Source organism: Diachasmimorpha longicaudata, chromosome 3, assembly GCF_034640455.1.
Source record: "Diachasmimorpha longicaudata isolate KC_UGA_2023 chromosome 3, iyDiaLong2, whole genome shotgun sequence".
Lineage (NCBI taxonomy): Eukaryota > Metazoa > Arthropoda > Insecta > Hymenoptera > Braconidae > Diachasmimorpha > Diachasmimorpha longicaudata.
Window position 1 is genome coordinate 4,992,356 of NC_087227.1, and position 21,129 is coordinate 5,013,484.

The 21,129-nt window shown below is 36.7% G+C and overlaps 1 protein-coding gene across 6 annotated transcripts in view; it reads right to left on the reverse strand.

The window, feature by feature from the left end:
• LOC135160377 (ETS-like protein pointed) overlaps positions 1-21,129 on the reverse strand; it is a 107,483-nt gene that overhangs the window by 39,971 nt on the left and 46,383 nt on the right. Inside the window, exon 1 of one of the 6 annotated variants that reach the window (XM_064116867.1) lies at positions 4,881-5,750. The exons of the other annotated variants lie outside the window; for them this stretch is intronic. Coding sequence (XP_063972937.1) covers positions 4,881-4,959 — 79 coding nt within the window. The 5' untranslated portion in view covers positions 4,960-5,750. Of the gene's footprint in view, positions 1-4,880; positions 5,751-21,129 lie in introns of those variants that run through there. 6 annotated transcript variants of the gene reach the window in all.

Here is a 21,129-nt window from a genome sequence, read left to right on the forward strand (position 1 = left end):
TGGTAATGTTAGCATAAGAGGGTTCATTGACATATTCCCCTCTCTCGTGATTTCCGATATACTCCTGGAATAATCATTTCTCAATTCCTCAAAATGTCTCAATTTCGTTACAAATTCGATGAACAATCAATTTGAAAAATCATTGCTTCCTTCATCCATAAAACATCTGATCCAGGTACACCGAGGTAAATCCAAAATGGATAAATATAAACGTCTCTACTCAAAATTAGGTCAAATCTGTAATAACGTTATTTACAGACGCAATCAAATACATTTTGATATGATTGACTGACTCAGAGATTCAACCCAGCCTTAAGAGCCATCCAATAATAGATGCTGATTGCGGTGAATGATGCATTGTTTTACGGTTGGATACAACCACAATTCTATCTGAATCTTATCTAACCATGAAGTAGATAGAATCGTGCAAATCGGTTACATATTGACCATCAAATAGACGATTTAGTAGCAATAATTGATACTCTGCCATTTAAAGAAATAAAATAACTAGAAAATTAAAATTATAAAAAAAATATTGTGGTGCATCGTGAAACGTATTAATTTTTTAAGACTTGGAAAAATTATAATGGTAGCAGAGGAAATTTCACTCGAATTCGGGGATATTTAGTACGAATACCCCAAGACCTTCAAAATTATCGGATATTTCCCGAGAGGGATAAATTTTGCAGATTAAAAATTCCGAGCGCGAAGGGCGAGGGTTTTTCTGCGAAAATTATCCTGAGCGGTGCTACGCAGGGGAACTGGAGGGAAATATCCGATTAATTTTGAAGGTCAAGGGGTATTTGGCTGGATTATTTATTTGATTTCAATTTCAAGTAATTAAATGTGCGGCATTTCACGTCCTATGGTATGATTTTTCACTCGTAGCTGTGGCTTTCAGCGTATACATATTTTCTATCTGCACAAAATGCAGAGAATTGTTTTCAAATTGTGGCTTTTGTCTTCACCGTATTATTAGCAACATTTTTTTTAATTTTTTTATCAATAATCTCCAAGGATTCTCCTCCAAATCTGCTCATGTCGAGGTAAAGTCTTTGAACTTGATTTTTTGTAATGACAGTTTTGGGGTTTGAAACCGGTACAAATTGTTTATCGGATATTTTCATTGATTAGCAACAAACAGGGAAATATCCGAAAAATATCCGAAGTAAAACCCTCTTACTGGTACCACGTGACGAGAAATGCCACCATTTGATTGGTTGAAATTGGGATGAAAAACGTAATCCGTAATAATTCCGAGAATTATCAGAGATAAGCTCCTTCGAATCTCAATCCAACCTTGAAACAGTCCTGGTCTTCCCGGCTGGAGGCTCCAGGGTAGAATGAAGCTTGATTTCATTGTCCAATTCAAGACTCATTCAAACTCAAACGTAAATATTCCATTCAGTTAATTAATAATTATTAGGTTCATGAATAACGTACTTCAATGTGCTCCATTATATTCCACTAAAATATTTCAAGGAGTTATCAATGATAATTAATTATCGCGAGACTACCGGACGATTGACGATTATCGGTCAAGTCTCGATCGAGCCTGGAGCGATTTAGCAAGATCTCTAGGTTCATCCAAGCTTGGTTCAACCTTGAAAATCCAGGTTCGACCCACATTGGCCAATTCTCAATCAAGCTTTATCCAACACGCAGAGAAATTCATTAAAAATTACGTATCTGGTCCATAATCTGATAGTCAAATCAGGGAAAATTGACAATTTTTCATTAAACGTTCCATAATTTTTCTGGAACGTTTTGGATTTTCTCCTGAAAGTTCTCTTAAAAAGTGCGTAACTGTTCCATAATTTTAATCGAATATTATTTTAACTGGCACTGGATTACGTAACAGGCACGTAATTTATCAATAATTTTTGTTCCCCCAAATCCTCATTCGATCCTCCATTTCTTTACCTTTTATCTATTGATATGTCCGCTGAACAGAATTTTTATCATTTTAGCAGACGTTCGGTTTCGGATCTGAAAATGTGGTCTCACAGCTCCACAACTGAATCCGAATTTTCACATGAGTCGCCTCTTCATTCCCTTATATCAGTAAAAAATGTCTTCCCAATATTTTTTTCAACACCGGGTGTCCCCAGTGCGCGTTTCCGCCCTCGTCTTCCTCCCTCCCCCTGGCATCTCGTTCGCAACACCCGTTTGATGCTCCATCGAAAAACGTGCTGGCGCACGTGCGAGCCAAAACTCGAGGCCCTAATTTTATCCGGCGTCACTGCCAGGGCATTAAGTTCTAAAATAAAAGTAAACGACACAAACCGTTCATGCGACACCGGTCGTTCAATATGTGTAGTGCGTGCGCTGCTCAACGGAAGTAACTCATAATCATTTGAGGAAAAAATTTATATTCGTCGTGGGTTTGTTAAAAAAAAATTAAAAATCAAAGAGTAAACATTGAACCGCTGAATCAACTTCAGTCCAAGAATGGGAAGATCTCGGTTGAACAAGACAACGTGACAATAATGATCCGAAAATTGGATGTTAAAGACACGAAATTATCTTCGACGTAAAGAGAAATTTATGACAAATATTTTGGTGTTAACACACGAAAAAAAAAAACAAACTGCTGACCAGAAGAGAATTCCAGTTCTCGCACTGACATTTAATTAGTTTAAAACGTTAATTTTTCCCGAAAATGTATGAAAATTGTTCGGAACTCTCCAGTAATTTATCCAGAAATCCAGAGAAATTTGACCTAAATAGCGTCAGTTTTTTTGTCAACCAAGAAGTTGTGATTTTTTAATACACTCACTAATAAAGTTTTTATAAATAATTTCTCTCCCTGAAAATAATTATTTTAGCTATACTAAACAATTCTTCATAAAAATCGTTAGAGCAAATTGGAAACGATCAAAGAATTGTCAAATATATCTTAACTTTTCGAAGATCTCTCTATTGTCTTCACATTTGTTCAACAATCATTTCGATTTTCCTCCCCTAAAACTCTCGCCTCCACTGACCCAACAAATTTCAATTTCATTCCGACGTTCCCCTGTCCTTCAAAAGTATCTCCAAAAAATGAGCAATCCACCTACTCATTGTTCCTCTAATTTTAATTAATTCAAAATTTCAACTTGAAAAAAATTTTCTATCTTAAGTTTTCAAATAAAACCAAAATCCAACCAAATCAACCAAAAGATCCTCCCAACAATATTATCTCCAATTAAATTCCACTTCACCAAATTGAAAATTTAACTGCAATCACAATTTAACTTATAAATAAAAAATTATGAAACTACTTAATTAATATTTTCGTGTGCTTCTGTGATGTGGGTTAGTCGAGTTAACTTCAGCCACGCGCCACCTCCCCTCCCCTCTCAGCCGGGGGTAAAGACAGGAAGCGGCTAGTGCTTGGGACTTCACCAACTCCATCGACAGTGTGCAGGTTGCATTAGGGTTCCCCCCCCCCCTCAATCCCTCCCTTGAGTCTCAAGTGACTACTCGAGATGAACATCTGTCCCACCGAGAGCAATCCTCACCCAACACTTACATCCTCAGCATACCAAGAGTCACGTTCGCGTGCCATAAACGTACGTCAAACCTTAATCCCAGTGTTTCAATGTCAAAGTCAAGAGCTCCCCTAAATTCCCGTTGAGCAAATTTAAAGGGGCCCCGGGGATGGGGGGGAGGAGGAGGAGGGTCGGTAGATGAGATAGATAGATAGATTATTAAAATGCAAGCGAAACAATCTAATGCACGTCGATGAATTTTAGTTCATTGAATTAGATTTGGAGATAGTCAGGCATTCGAATTTTAATATAAAGAAAAATTAATTAATTAGTTGTTGTGGTTTTTAGTCCTATTATATACGCGGTGACTAGTGATTCAACGAGCACTTAATTTGTTGATTTGAATTTAAATGACAATTATAAATTTAAAAAATTGTTTTATCTAATTTTTCTTTTGAGATAATTTTTTATATTCGTGTGGATGCGGTTGTGTTGAAGAAGGTGTCGGTCAGATCGTATGGTAATATCCACGATTTGAAGATCAGCATCAAGAAATAATATCCAAAATTGCTAAATATTGTACACTAACCTGGAGAGTATTAGACATTGGCATCATGTGTTCAAAGATTGTGAACCCAGAATTTAAGGAATCAATACAGTCTAGACATTGATGGTTAATATTTATGATTTATGACTGATAAACTGTGTTAATAAGTTGCAAATGCTGAATTAAATAAAAATGATTGTTGATAGAAGTCCTACGATATAATCTGTTCGATGAATTTGAAAAATCGCCCGGAAACCCGAGTGCAATGACCTGTTCGATTTTAAACTGTCGGCGAAACGCTGGCAAAATGGGAATTTTGGAACTGTCGTATTGCAAATAACAGGATGCTGTCTCTTATCAATAGTTGAAGTGAATTTATCAGCTCGTTCCCTCCTTTCTGATGATTTTAACTCGTGCGAGATCGAGTTGGGAAGACCATGGAAGACGATACAATTCCCTGTGAGACAGACAGCTCCAAAAATGTTCATCTTTTTTTAGAGACCTCCCCTTAAAGTGAAAAATATAACGACTGAAATCATCTCGAAGTCATTCCCGGAGGATACGGTACACCTTCAGAAACTGAGACGTTTCCACAAATTATAATATTTTTCGACACATTTTCAGGATGCGGTAGCGACTGGGTCACGTTACCAGTCCCAAGTGCGACCTCTTCCAAGTGAAGTCCCCCTGTGTCGTGGCCCGTCCAAGTCTTACACAGAATAAATAATCGTATCGCCTTTTTAGGCCTAAATTTCCCGGGCTCTGAATTGAACTCACTCTCATCATCGGCCCCTCGAGTACAAAAGTCCCAGCAAAACAAAAAAAAACGTTTTTGGGGAGATAAATGGTCTCATTACCTCTGGGCCTGCCGAACGACTTCATGGCCTTGATTCCCATTCCGATGTGTTGCGTCTCACCACCGTAATCGACGTACATCGGTAAATCCCTTTGTCTCAAGCCACGTATCAACTTTTTACTATCATCAATTAAATTAATTAAATTTACCACAATTATTACTTTTTAATTATCACAGACAGTATTTCAATTATTTCAACACACACCAGAGTCCTTCGAAATTCACAAAACGAAGTCATTACAACTCTCACAGATCATTATTACCGTTCTTTGATCATTACTTTCTCCATAAATCAACAAGTTAATTGATATTTCTCAATCAATTAATTTATCCCATCTTTGTTCACCAATAAATATCGACAAAAACTTGAAAATTTTATTCTCTCACGTGTCCCCACCATGTGTTGCACTCAATTTACAAAATTCACATGAAAAAATGACGCATTAACTTGAAATTTGGAAATTAAGACCCAAAATTGAGCAGCGCTCCGTCGCACCTAAAAAGCGGCGAAATTTTTTTTCAAAAATTCGACAAAATCCTCTAAAATCCCTCAAAACAAAGAGGGCGCAGTTGACGTTTCCGTAACGCAAATATTGTAGTCCGGGTGGGGAGGGGGGCAGCGGATCGGAGGGGGAGGGGGTCAGTGGGGGGATAAGAACCGACACACGCGGCGACTAACGAACGTATTGTCCCCAACCTCAACATCCGTTTCCCCACTTTGTATTCAATTCCTCACAATGATCATTCCTTCACTCAGTAAAATCAATGAAAAAATCATTAAATCCGACGATTGATCGATAAAATTCTCAAAAACTCAAACCGACCCGCGCACCATCTCACGTACCACGGGTAAATGCTGGGTAAAACCGTAGAGACACGCGTGTTGAGAAGGCGCGAAGGGCAGGAAAGGAGTTACAGAAAGAAACAAGAGGGGAAGTTGAAGGATCGTGGGGAGGGGAATAGAGAGAGAACATGTTTTAAACCTCTGTTAAGGTGGGGTAACAAAGTGGGGGGAATCCCATATTTTTAACCTAAAAAAAGTCCCCAATATGAAGTGACGAAAAAAAAAAAAAAAAAAAAAAAAAGTCCCCAACTCGTTACATTTTTCCGATTCCGTTCGCTTCTGTGAAGATGAAACGAGTGATAAAAAAAAAATTAAATGCGATTCTTTGAATCGCGGATTCTACGACGGGATACAGGCGACGACTGAAAATAATGCGCGCAGTTGGATGCGCAGTAGTTTGCTTGGTGAAATAAGTGGGGAGGTGAGGGCGAGAGGGGGAGGGAGAGGTGGACTTATTATAGGGGGAGTGAACGCCGTGAGGTTGAACGAAGATGGATAAAACGTATAAAAGGTTTCACCTTCCTTTCCCTTCTCACTTGTTTCACTCCATCATTCTCATTCACATTGTCCCGCTGTTTTCTCTGTCCTCATCTAGGCCTTGGAGCAATACAGAGATTGACGTTGAGTTGGTTTTATGAATGAAATATCCCTCACTTGAGTTTCAGATGAATATGTGGTAGGGGGAGCGCTTGCAGCGCCACTCGTTTCTGCACATGCGCTGTAATACAGCACCTGTTCTCCGGCTCTTCTGATCGCTGGTCTGTTCTGCTGGAGTTCCTTTTTCATATTTTTTTTTTTCTTCTTTTTTTACTCTTGTTCTTCTTGTTATTCTTGGTCTCGTTGGATCCTACTTGCTCTTGCGGGTGGAGACGCCTGATGTCACGTGTTTTCTGTCTTTGTTGTCGGACTGGGGAGAGGGGGGGGGGCACGACATCCGCTTCACTTCGTCAAATGTTAAAACAGGAGGGTTATGAATGAAGCTACGATCTACTACTTTGGGAATATATTTTCGTGAGTATTGTGGAGCTTTTTTGGTGGATTGATGGCGATAACTGATGGAGAGGGGGATTTATTGTAGGGGGTAATATGGGTGGATGATGCTATGAGATGGGAATTTTTTTTTGTAATTCTGGAATATGTATTGAAGGAGTTTGGAAGTTTGCCAATGTTATTCCGAGTATTTATTCTGCGTTTTTGGCTCGGGTGTTGGGTCAACTTCTTTTTTTTTTTTTATTATTGGACCGGATCGGGTGAATGCTTTTCGGGAGGCCGAGTGGCCGCTCGTTCTCGGAGGTATACTGACAGGAAAAAAATTATTTTATCGTGAAAATTGCTAGCGATGAGAGCGGTTGATTGAATTATAACGAAGACATGAACGAAAATGAGATGAAATAAATGAGGTAAATTATAAGTGAAGTGAGTGTTATAAATGGAATATACTGATGAATATTGGGGCGCGGAAGAAACTTTGCAATTGTGATGAAATGAGAACGGATTCACAACAATGTGAATTTGTTCACAGAATTTAATCGAATTAATTTATAATAATGGGACTACAAATTGGAGCGGTTCCAACCCTAATTAATCTCCGAAAATGCAATAGTATTCAATTGAAAACTGCGGTAATGAGCGAAGGGTCAGTCACTGATGAAATCGTGGTGTCACATCAATGAAATTATTTCATCAATTAAATCTAATCTTATGAAATCATCACCTGAAATCACTGAAACCATGAAATTTCATCGATATTCCCTGATTATATATAAAATCATTTGAAATCAGATGAAATAACATGAAATCGAGCGAAATCATATGGAGTCGGAAATAGTTCCAGTCTCCGTCGCGCGCCTCAATTTTTTCATGAAAAACCCCGTCTCCCCCCGGGGTGCCGCCAAAAATCGGTATTTTCTCGGAATATTTTGTATTAAATTTTGGTTCGTCTGTTGCATATTTAAATATTTCATGAATTCGTCATGAACGCAGTGACCGCCAAACTCTCAGCATCGGAGGCAAACTAAATTGTTACAGAAATTAGTGTCCTTTGCAATTACTAAATTTTGGATAAAGAAAGAAAATATTGAAAAATGCAACCAATGGATATTCATAGACTTGTAAATATAAATTAATACCGATGAACTATTTCTTCGCCAATTTGGTTTTCGAATGATCTAAAAATCGATGAAGAAATTACAGCAATTGAAGAATTTCTTTTGAATCTGTTTTCCTCCCATTAAATAAAGCTCTATTTGACATTTTAAAAAATTAATTGAAAACCCTGAAATTCCTGAAATCGTCTGAAATTACTAGAAATAATGAACCCACGAAATCCTCCAAACGCAATGAATGGCTTTAATGATCTAGTTATGCCCATGAAATCGCACGAACTCTGAAATCATGTCACTGAACTTCAGAGTAAATAGCCTTTCGATACCGAAATATATAAAAAAACTAACTAATTATTGCCAACTCCCGTCGTGGAAAAATGGAGCTTTCAATGAAGATAAGTGAGACAATTTAATGGGAAACTAATATTGACACATGTCAATGTCATTTCCTACTGATAATAAATAGTTTTAGGAAGTTTAAAAATGTAAAATAAATGTGTGAATGAAGGAAAGGAAGGAAGTTTCCTGCATGCACTGAAAGAAAGGGAAAAATTGTGGCAAAAAGTGTCTCGCGGTTGCTTCGGGTGACGGTGAAGGAGGGGTAGGGGGGAGGGGGTACTTGGGAAGGTGGAATGCCCGAGGCTGGACAAGTTTTTATCCAACAACTTTTTTTTCCCCAACTTTTTACTTTTTATTTTTAGGCTCATTTATTACAACTAGGAAATATGCCTCCAGCCTCGCTCGCATAATACACTTGATCGCACTCATGAACGTTAAGTTACACGATCTCATATAATATTCTCGTTAAAATAGAATACAGGTGGATAGTGAGAATAAATCAATAATTTTTTGTTGAATTATTTTAATGAGAAAATTATATTTTAAATGGATTCCGAGAAAATCGAGGAGGACATTTTTCTCATATTTCTGTCTTTTTAATTTCTAGTTGTTTGGGCTATCGTGAGAAGTCGTGAAAATAAATAATAAACTGAACTGTCCGCGAATTCTTTTGTATAAATAGTAAAAAAAAATTGATTTGCAGATGCAGTCATTTTCCGAGAATTGTAAAGTCACTTCCTCAATCGTACAAATTAATGAATTCACCCTGTGATTAGCTGCTGATTACGAGTAAACATTTCTCAATTGTTTGTTCGAATGGGGGGATTATATTTAAAAAATAATACCAGGAAATGCAAAAGAAAATTTGCTCACATTTGTGCTTTTCATTTTTTTTTTAGTTCGTCAGATGCTCAATGAAATTTGAAATTTAAATAAAACTCTGACTGCCCTTGATTTTATTTTCCAGAAATAAAAAAAATTCATGCGTTAAAAAAACATTCCTTGTCCGCAAATTGTGAAGTTACTTCCTCGATCGTGCAAATCAATGAATCGATCCTGTAACCTACTCGTGACTTCCGTTAACCCCGTGACCCTCGTCTCGATGTCCATGAAACTCTACTTCCGCTCTCTCGTCTCGCATTTCACAAGTGAACACTATTTCCCCGGATTTTTTTTTCATCAGTTTAATTTTTGCAGATCGTATTATAAAATTGAGGATAAACTCATTCATTCCGGGCTCCATCTATTTTTTTTTTTTGCTTGGAGTTGAGTTTGGATTTCTGAGGAGACTTCCCTCTGCTGTCTTCCGTGAAAGTGCGTGATCGAAGGAGGAAGATAACGGTCAGATCTCTCGGGGCGTTCGACTTCCGGTCTATCCTCATCTCACTTCGATCGCAAAATGAGTACAAAAGTCAATCGCAGGAATTGATACAGAATATTTTTCAATCAAACGACTGATTTATGGTATCAAGTTAATTAGAACGAGATTTCCCGGCTCCCCTCGTGGATCTTATCTTATTTCATTAAATGAAAATGAAAACGATGAAGAGGTTATCACAAATATATAATTAAGATGAGTCTATTAATATCGTGCTCATGATTAATTTATTATGAGAGACGAAAATTATGTAGTTTACGGTTCCTAATTCGAAAAGTCCCCAATTTTGAAAAAGTGAAAATCACCATTGAAAAATCATCTTTTTAAAAATGTTGAGAAATAAAACCGTAGATTAACAACAATGATGTAATAGAAATAATAATCCGAAGGGACATTAACTTTTCTACCTTCTTAAGTCTTCTTAAGTCATTTATAAGACTTGAAAGTTTCAAAAATTAATCAACTAAAAATAATCCTTTATAAAAATATCTCTCTTCAAAAAAAAAAAATTCCTCGCATTAGAATCCGTCTGACGATTTTTTGTTAGGCCCAAAATAAAATGGTTCGTACACAGAAAGAAATTTTGGTCGAAACCTGGAACGAAATGATAATCAACAACTTTTTAGGTCAAATTTTGTGGGAAAAATTAGACTTGTGAAGCTAATTTTTGTGATAAAACTAACATTCGCCCCCTGGAGGTCTAATTTTTACTTAAATTTTTTTTTCGTTTAAAGCTAATTTGTAAGTTAAAAGTTTAAAAAATTAATTGACTAGAAATGATGTTTTATCAAAGTTTTTGAGGAAAGAACAAAAAAAATCTGTTTATGCGACGTTACAAATTAAATATCGGCAAAAAATTCCCTCATAATTTTCTCTAAAGCAAATATTTTCAGAAATTCCCTTTTAGTCATTGTTTTAAAGATAATACGTCTTGTTCTCCCGTCATCGACTCCCATACACGGATGTATGCGGTAACGTCACGCTCCTCTAGTACAATGTTTATCGAGCAAATCAATACAAGCAGTTACGTAACGAGAATTGAAAGAAGAAAGGCCAACGGTTTAGTTGTTTGTCCCTTGTTTACATGGGTTTAGAACATTCGAAAAAAAAAAAGAAAAATGACCAGTTACATGTGTCATGATATTGTCCTTTATGGGGGATATCTCAGTGTTAGGGTATCGGAGGGAGAGCTGCACCTGGCTCGGTCTATCGGTCGATCGATCAGGATAATTAACATGGCATCAATGGCCTCGTAATTAGCTACGGTGTCTTAACGAATCTGTGAGACGCATTTACATACGAGTGCATAACGGTAAAATCAATGGCGATCAACTCTTGATTATGGCGCCATCGTGACTCAGCATGATGCATTAATTTATTCATTAATTAGTCATTGTTTTATATTCATTATACAGCGATATTTCTTCTCATTTGAGAGAAAAATCGTCGAATTACAATTTTGTTTTTTTACTTTTGAAAGCTTTGGAAATTTTCGTTAGTTATAAACAACAAGAGCTGATAATTTTCAGGAAAAATTTTTGACATTTTTCTCAACTTACAGCAGTTTTTCTGTGATTTTGGACCGATTGAGGGTTTTTTAAAATTCAGTTTTGCAAGTCAGAACTGATGTAGTGATGGGGTAAACGGGTTAACTGATCAGCCTTGGTTTCCGATAAATATCTCAAAATCCAGAAACAATGAAAACATTTTCACGGGACCTTTTTTAAAACTTATTTTTGCGTACAAAAAATTTGTTATGGAAATTCTGCCATTTCCCGTAATTTTGGAGATATTCATCGAACAATAGTAGAAGATAAGTTAACTCGCCTCGGTTTAACACTTCACTACAGAATTCTTGAACTGTGAAACCTTTAGTTCAAGGTCCTTAGATCCAGGAAATGTGAGAATTAAATATTAATAAATATTTAGTTATTCCGATTCAACATCGCCATTCCTAGACAGTTAATACCACTCCAAACTTTAATTATTTCATTCCTTAGATTGAAAAAGAACAGAAACAAAAAACAAAAAAATTTTTTGGGCGCATCTAAATATTGATAACTGTAAAAAACATTAAAAATTATTTCCTTACACGTTAAATATTATTTCCAAGACGTATTTTACCGCTTAACAATTTGCGATTGAGTGTTAAATTCTCCGTGAAAAGATAAAACAAATGATGTGATTGTCGCCTGAAGGGCAGGAAAAAGTCTGGTGGTGTCAGTGGTACGTAGTAAAACGTAGTAAGACGACCGGAAGTCCCGAGGGGGGAGGAGAAGGGGGAGGGGGGTATTAGGGGGAGGATGCCAAGTGGGGGACCTCAAAATTAGTGAGAAAGAGTAACCGGAAGTGGCCGTGGGCCGCGCCACGATGGGTAGGAAGGGCCTAGACCGAGGAGAAAAAATAAAAGTGATGACTGGTGGAACAAAGATAAACGATAGTTATTGGTGTGAGGAAATCAGAGGCTATTTCGGGTACACAGTTGTGTGCGAGAGCTACTGTACTATCAGAATGCAACAAGTGACACACACGGCTTTCACCATCAATGAAGTTATACGTGTAAAATTTATGTATTTTACGTATTTCTTTCATGAGGATTATGGCGTGATCTGCGCTCCTTTACGACGTGGAGCATTTACTCGAGGTATTATATGCTGAACCAACATCGTTACATGAAATTTTTTAGGTACGAGACCGAGCGCACGGTGCAATTGTAAAAATCATGATTGAAAATTCCAATATGTAATAGTTTTGAATTCAAATTAACCGCCTTAGACGACTGAACCAATGAAAAATAAGGGTGACAATCTTTGAGATATCGATAGTCTCGAATATCTAAATTAAATGTCGAAGTGTATTAATATCTTTTAAAGATTTATTTTCTATTAATAAATGATGGAATTCATTTCCCAGGGGGTGAATTACCTTTTACGAATCGGTGAAAAATTCCTGGATTTTATTTTACATATAATGATGAAAAATTCAGGTTTTTTATCTGTTTTTAAAACAGAAAAGATAATTAAATTGAAAAAAAATAACAATCTCAACTGTGAACGGATTTTCTCAAAATTTCGAGTAATTTTCGATAACTTTGAATTTACTAAAGGAACAGCACTACCTTAATGCCAATTCTCATCGACCATAGTCTTGAATTGTGATCTTAATGTTGTGTTATAGTCGTTTGCATCCACATCATTCCACCGATCGTCTAACAAACTTGAAAAATTTCTTACCGTATTTTCTATTTATTTCATTCAAACAAATTAAAAAAAAAATTCAACTCAATTCACTCGATAAAATCAATCGAACTCTCCTATCAGTGATGTGATAACACATGAAAAATATATCAAGAGTCTCCGAAAAATTCCCACTTTCTTTTTTCCCCGATCCCGCTTGCTGAATGATTGCTCAATACTTTTTTTTCCTCATTACCATCGAAAGAAATTAACGTGATTTTATGAGTAATTAAGACAGCACGGCTTTGTCCTTGTAGGAATAACAAGAAATAGAGAAAAAAAGGGGCATTAAGAGGTTGAAAGACAGATCGCATTCGTATGCAACTGGCCAGCCGTGTCGGAGTAAGAGGCTTCGGAGAGACTCCACGAGTCTCTCAACGCGATACCCGAAGAACGTCCCATTCACTGACTCACTTCGTACTCCACTACATTATTGTTAGACAACTGGCCATTTCCGGCGCTATCGCCTCCTCTACGTGTTTCCCATATATTTTTCAAGCATTTCATCATAATAAACAACATCGCAGTTCAATATCAATGACAGAACCAGAACTTAAATTAGCTCTGCCCTAAAAGGTCGGTATTTTACCGACCGAATACTTTGAATATTTTCAGGTGTCAAATTTATCCAATTAAATGAGTAGATTGCAAAAAAAATCATCTACACTCAGTATTTCTTGAATTAAATATTAAAAAGTGCAGACATTTTTTTAAACATTTTTTTTTATAAACAAATTATAAGATTTTTCCCAGTGGATTATCTTTTACGAAGTGTCAAAAAATTACTGGATTTTTTTTACATCTAATGATCAAAGATTTAGATTTTAATCTTTGACTACAACGGAAATGTGGTTTTTCTCATAAGACATTGTGTTAAGGTCGAAATTTTCAACTTTTTTTTGTCGAAAAACAGAGTGATATTTCGTTGGATATTTAAACATATCTAATTGTCATACAAAAATCACTCGACACCGACTAATGACAGTCTGGGTAAATAGTTCTGCCAATGGAATTTTTGGCAAAGGACAGTGTCCCTTTATTCCCATAAAACTGGATTTCTTTTTTTCGTTTCACGAGAAAGTTTTCTCTCGTGTCACAGACTCATTTATTTATAATTAAATTGATGAAAAAATCACGACTGCAAATATGATCGGATCGTGTAAAAAATTTCTCTAGTTTTTGATAATGTTAACAGTTACTCAAAGGGTAGAGCTACGTTAAGGGAACTCTGTCACTGATGAGCCTTCTGAAATGATGAAAATTATGGTAACTAAAGTTATATACAAATGTATAATTGTTTTAATCACGCTATGGTAACGAAAGCATCTGCCCAGACAATTTTTCATTACGTAACGGACTTTTGCTCACCGAAGAAAACGACGGTGAAGTTACCGAGGCATAAAGCTTGAAAAGAGGGTCCCCTTGCCTCCTCCTCATCGTTATTTTTTTCTTTTTCATGTTTTTTTTTTATTCACTAGGTGTCCTATTTTTATTCTCATTTTATTTCAACGTTACGCGCTGATACAACTGACTCATGTAAACCAGCAACCCACTGACTTCTTTACTCCATTTATTCATGTAATTTACTTAATTTTCTTTTGTCGATTGATCAACACTGACGAGTTACAAATTTTTCGAAAATAGGAAATTCGTGGAAAGCTCGGCTGAAGAATTTTTATGAGTTCGTGATAATCATTTTTTTTTAATATGGAAATTAAATACAGAGAACGACGTTTACACTTGTTTTCAGAATTAAATCACTGGTTCTGGGAGGCTCATGGTTATAAAAAACATTGTACTGAGAATCCGATAATAAATACTTGGGTATTCAAGTACTTTAGTTATATTTTCTCCAGGGAAATGGCCCGGTGCTTCTGCAATCGAGCATCAGAGCTTTTATTGGCGCCCTATTTTACCTCAAGTTTCTGGACATTTAACGATTCTTTTATCTAATTTTGTTAAATATTATTTTAATTTGGGCATTCAACTGTTAGAACATTTTTCGAAAATCTGGGAGCCAATTATTATTCTCCTTTAAGGCATATTAATCCGAAAAAGTGACCCAAATTTTGAAAATTCCATCTCAATTTCAAAACGGACGATCTCAAACAGAAAACGATAATTTTCCAGTAATTTCTTTAACTATTCACCATAAAAATTCGAACAATATTCTACACGACAACGACAACATATGATGATTATACTAGATCGCATTAAAAAATCAGTGAGTATACAATTTTTGCTGTGATTTTTTATAAAAATCATTGTAAAGTGAGTAACTATTTCCCTGATGGCTGGTATTTTTCACTGTCGAATGACAGCATTTTTTTCATTCATTACTTCCATCACGAATGTTGAAGAATTTCATCTTAGCATCCCATACATCCCAGTCCTTAATCAATCAATCAATCAATTTTATAAACCAATCGATTCCATCACTTTGTAACTCCCCCATGACATTCACCTTCAACTGAAAAAATGAAAAACTCTAAACACGACTTAACGATTCCCTTCACTACAGATTTTACTGACAATAATTATCATCACAATCAAATGCATCGACATATCCTTTAAATAATCTAAAACATGTACATTTTCTCCCAGATTATCATTTCACATTTGAATACACAAATTACGCAATAATTTTTAACTCCACCTAGCAATAAATCAGAAAACCCATAAACCACGACTACCGGAAAGATGAAAAATATTATCAAAATCATAAATAATCTACATCTCCCTCTTTCTAACTCAGCGACCAGTCAAACTAAAATTATAAAAAATTGAAAAGTAAAAGTTTCACTGGTTGTGCCAACGAAGGACTCGAAGACGTACGTTAGACGTTATAATACATTCGAAGAGCAACGAGAAGGAGCACATAAGCACATGCTATGTAAAAAGAAGGCAGAAGTCTTTCAGAATGGAGGGGGTGGTGGGGGAGAAAAGAGTTCGCGAAAGAGTTCTGGCTGGGTGAACGCGCGTCCGGTCATTAACGGAGCTTATCTACATGAGCACACCTCGAACTAACCCAACTGATCCTCGTCGGCTCATTCTTTTTCATGTACATTTTTTTTTTCTCTACCTCAGCAATTTTCAATTATCCACAAGTCTATCAATAATTACTGACGAATTACTAGAAAAATTTGGAGAAAAAAAAAAATGCATTTGACTCACCCGTACGCGCACGCATGGAAAATAAACTGATGAGCTGGACTTACCTGAAAAAAGAGAAAAAACAAAATTATGAATGTGGCTATGAATATGGATAAGACGTGCAGATAAAACTCGGAGCGTATAATAGCCTGTAGACATTATGTTTCACGGGTGAACATGGTCTAGTATTTTTTTTTTTTTTGTAATAAAAATAAAAATTACTGAATATTCATGGGCGGGGTGAATGCTACATATTGCAGTAAAATAACGAGTAAAACATTGTTTTAAACGTTGCAGGTGATAACTTACATTTTACGGATTATAAGGTTCGCTTTGCATTTGATTTTTATACGACTGAATGTTATCGGCGTTTTGGAAGGAGCGGTATAGGGATGTTGCTGAAGAGGAAATTTACTGGACAGTGCTGATAAAAAATTACTCCTAAAATGTCAATTGGATAATTTTGAAATTTTTGTTAGTCACAATCTCACACCGTTTGCGGCGATCTTTTATGTCGCACTGAACTTATCAGATAAATTATTCATTTCTATTTATATGATTATTATTTGAATGAATTGAATGAATAAAATATTTTCATGAGTTAAAAATTCAAGTAACAATTTCTCTGAATTCAATCATTGACATTTCACGGTTTAACAATCTGGAGAGTTCAATTGAAACTATTTTCCAAACGAAAATCTGTATAAATTTCGATAACTTTCCGAATTTTTCGTTTCTAACAATTTTCTAAGAGAATGAGCTAAATTGTTATAAAAACGTTTTTTCCATCAGTTATCAAAAATCCTAAGCAGTCAATCTGCGATAATCTGGAGGGTCTCCAACAGTGCATGTTCGAACCCAATAGATTGGCTGTGATCTTCGACAAAACAAAAAACAAAATTGAAATTCCAGCGAGGTAAATGGCTTTGTCATTTTCTTTCTGATGAGTCTTTAACCTTCTCGCAAGGGGGAGTGAATTTGAATGACTTATGTGTGGTTGTAGTGACAAGAAAGATATCCATGGAACACAACATGACGAGAGGACAGTGAAAGAGACAAAGACACAGGTCATAAGCAAGAAGTGGAAGTACGCTTGGGTGCTCCCGCCATCGAGCCAGAAGAACCAAAGAGAGGGGCAGAGGGGGGGGGTGAAGGCAGGGTAAAGAGAAGAGGTGAAATAGAGAGGAGCGTTGCTTCGAAACCATCGAGTGATGGTCGGAATGGGAACGCCTGTCAAATGAACTAAAATTTTTAATATTTTCAAAATCAATTAGAGGAGAAATTGTCAAAATTTGCCACTATCCAAATTAAATATGTTTTTCAATTAAATTAAATTAAAATTCATGTTGAATAATTGTCCTAGAACAGGTGAAAAATGTCCATCCTGACGTTGGAGACAAGGTAGGTGCAGGTTGGAGATCGAGCCTGGGAGACCCAACGTGATAGTAATCTTGATTCCATCGATGAATCCTGCATTGGATCCTGGATTCGAGGAACCATCTACTTGATGTGTGATAGAGTTGTTCCTCCAGGCTGGAGGGTCCAGGGTAGAATATGAAGCTTGATTTCATTGTCCAATCCAAGACTGATTCAAACTCAGACGTAAATACACCGTTCAGCCCATACAATTATTAGCTCATAGATAATGTACCCAATTATATTTCACTAAAATACTTCAAGAAGTGATCAATGATAATTAATTACTGGAGAATTATGGGACGTTGTCGGTGAAGCCTCGATCGAAGCTGGAAACTCTAGCCTGGACAGTCTTCGAAACTCATCAGAGCTTGGTTTAACCTTGAGAATCTAGGCTCGATTCACCTGGGTCAATTCTCAATTCTTGATTCAATCTACGTTCCATCATCCATTCGCACCTGGTCACCATTGACCGGTTTCTCATTATATTACGTTATCTGTATCCTTCCAACAAAATCAAATCTTCCTAATTCCCACACCAAGTGGATCGAGACAGTAATAAATCAAACTACCATTGAAGACTTATCAACGATCATCAATGTCTGCCCTGGAGATGGGAATATGAGTCTCATCACAGGACAAAGACAGTCTTCATCTGCAATTCAGAGCTTGTCGAGGGGATGCTGCATTTGTAATTAAATTGCGACAAATAGAGTCGTCTGATTCAATCGCCAGAAGGCAATGCGATCGATTATACGGTTTTACGGTGAAAATTCTCAACCCTCTGCTGCAACTGATGAGAATCAAACGACACCATGCTAGAGGTAATGGCGATAGCCCCTGGCAATCATTACTACTGTAGAAGCTATAACCAGCCTTGACACTTGGTACGAAGTGAGATACCCTCGAGTGGAATTAAATACATACGAATTTCTGCTTCAGTCAACTTCAAATGTTCAAGTGCTGGTGATTCAAATATTGACATAAATGAGGAACAGAGTGAATTACAATTGCTGAAGAATATTTTCCAGTAAATTTTGTTGCAGGATTGAAATGACGTCGAAGATGTATGTGAAACTAATTCAATCTCACAACAAAATATTTATCAGTGAAAAACAGAATTACTAAAAATAAAAAATTATAGTTTCAAAATGTTTTCGATAAACTATTGACGATCCGAAAGGAGTTTAGACTAATCTGTTGACTAATAAATTAATGGGGGATGGAAATATGATTGGAGATTAATTTACGACTTTTTCGAAACTGAAAAAACAATGTTTGTTCGACTGAATTTAATTATTTATCCAAAAGTGATGATTCCTCCGGTTATGTTTGATGATATCTTAATTTTAAGCCTCGGATCAGAAAAGTCAAGACCAGGTGCCAATGGACGATAGATGGAAGAGTGGGCTAGAATTTCCAGCTTCGATCGAGGCTTCACCGCCAACGCCCGATAATTCCCCAATAATTAATTATCATTGATAACTCCTTGAACTATTTTAGTGGCATATAATGGGGTACATCGACGTACATAAACCTAATTATGAACCTATTAATTACATGGGCTGAATGGAAGATTCACATCTGAGTTTGAATGAGTCTTGGATTCGCCAATAACCTCAAGCTTCATATTCCATCCTGGACCCTCTAGCCTGGAAAAACAAGACTGTCTCAAGGTTGGATGGAGATTCGAACCAGCATATGCGGCTCGAGTTGGATCAATACCAGACCCAATGATGCCATCAAGATTGATTCCACGCTGGGTCCCAGGCTCGATCTCCAACGCTGAATCTACCTCGTTTCGATCGTCGGAATGGACATTTCTCCTTTTCCCCACAATCAATGCAAATGATTAAACAAAAACAGACAACGAAACTGTGGGAAATACCGACGATTAAGCCATCGAAGGGGGTGTACAGTGTACATACACTATATATATATATCTAAATGCCATGTGTTACAGGTGTTTAACAAAACGACAAATGCGTGAGAAATAATCCTAGCAGGTGCTACTCCCTCATTTCCCCACCCTAGACACTTTGTTATTATAACGTTTCGTAAACGACCATTACAGCATGACATTAATCCCTCGAATGTCTCCAACATTGAGTATACCCACCCCTTCCCCTACCGTCCTAATCTTTTGTCTCCGAAAACTCACGTTCCCAGTGAGAAATGAACATTCAATGAGAAGAATTCATTCCACTTTATTTGAAATACCATGAGAACTTTACCTATTTTCATTCTGCACATTTGCAGAGCAATTCATCTACTCCAAGCAACATTCAGCAACTATTAACAAATGACACTGATAAAACGGATTATTTACTACAAACGAATGAATTTTCATCGTAAATTAGCGTCCGTTTCATCCCCCAAAATGTTCATTCAATATTAATCAACAACTATAAATTATCTGATAAATGTTATTCAACTTGACATTCCCCATCAAACTGAGCCACTCCTAACAATTAACAAACATTCATTTCTTCATATTCAACTCTACCATTAATTAATAGTTAACGAGCAATTAAATGAATAAAAAATGCAATTTCCTCTAAAATACACCGACAAATAATTCCGAAGGACAATATCTGTCTCAATGACTTATGAAGCCATAAAAAAAAATTCAACTCCACTCGCATCCCCCTCAATTAAGGACATTGATCCCAATTTTAAGAGCCGTATTCATTAGATATATTTTTTTTTCTCTGAATCATTCTTCAGGAGAAGATGAATCATGTCGATATTCGATCAATATTCGCCCTTGATCCATTAATAATTTGACCCCACCCAGTTAATATTAATTTCAGGGTTTTTGATAACTAGTCGGAAAGATGAGAACCATTCTTTAGGATTATTTCAAGTACGAAAATACAGCAGACGGTCGGTTGAAGACAGACGAGACGCGGAGAAATATCCACTGGCGTGGGAGCGAACGCACGCGAGCTCCCACGATCTCGCATTGTGCGTGATACGCATCTACGTCATTTACTCTGTCTAACCCACCTTCCACAGGTTCTTTTCAATTCAGCCGCCTTTTTGCACACGCTATACCCTGTAATAGTCCCCTTCTCGTTCGTGAATATATATATATGATGGGTGTGTGTGTGGTTTACATTTTTGCTGTTTTAGGACTGTTCTGCCTTTGGAATACACTTCACATTGTCAGCTCCACTTACTTCAAGACATTTCACGATTTCATCAACTTGAAGTGTTCGGAAAAGTGATGGTCCTGAGAATAATTTCAGAGTTTTGGTCCTTTAGAATGTTCTTCTGTTGGAAACGCAAAGGATCTTTGGTCAGATAACGGAGGGTTCCTGATTAAGTGAATATCCAGGTGAGGAGTGTCCAGCCTGAGGATGGGAAGAAGGTAGATCCAGGGTTGGAGATCGAGTGTGGAGGCAATCTTGATTCCATCGTTGGATTCTGTGTTGATTCAACTGGAGAGACATTTTCTCTTTTGAAGCTCAATGCAATCTTGAAGGGTCTTGCTCTTCAAGGCTGGATGTTGAGAGTGCTTGATATGTGTGGAGGAATGACTCGTCTGTCTATAGCTGTTTTCAGTCCATCTCAGTATGTTATAGTTTTTATAGTTTTTCTCCGAACAGTACCGAAATGTTTAGAATTGTTTTAATAAATAGAACCAGAGAAGAAACAGAAAGGAATTAATGAACAAGGGCCTCTTGGCAAATGGGTCTAGAGTGTGAAATCTTTGGTCACTGAGAGTCAGTTGATCTGGAGACATCATACCAGAAAGATGTACCTTCTGCGTGCGA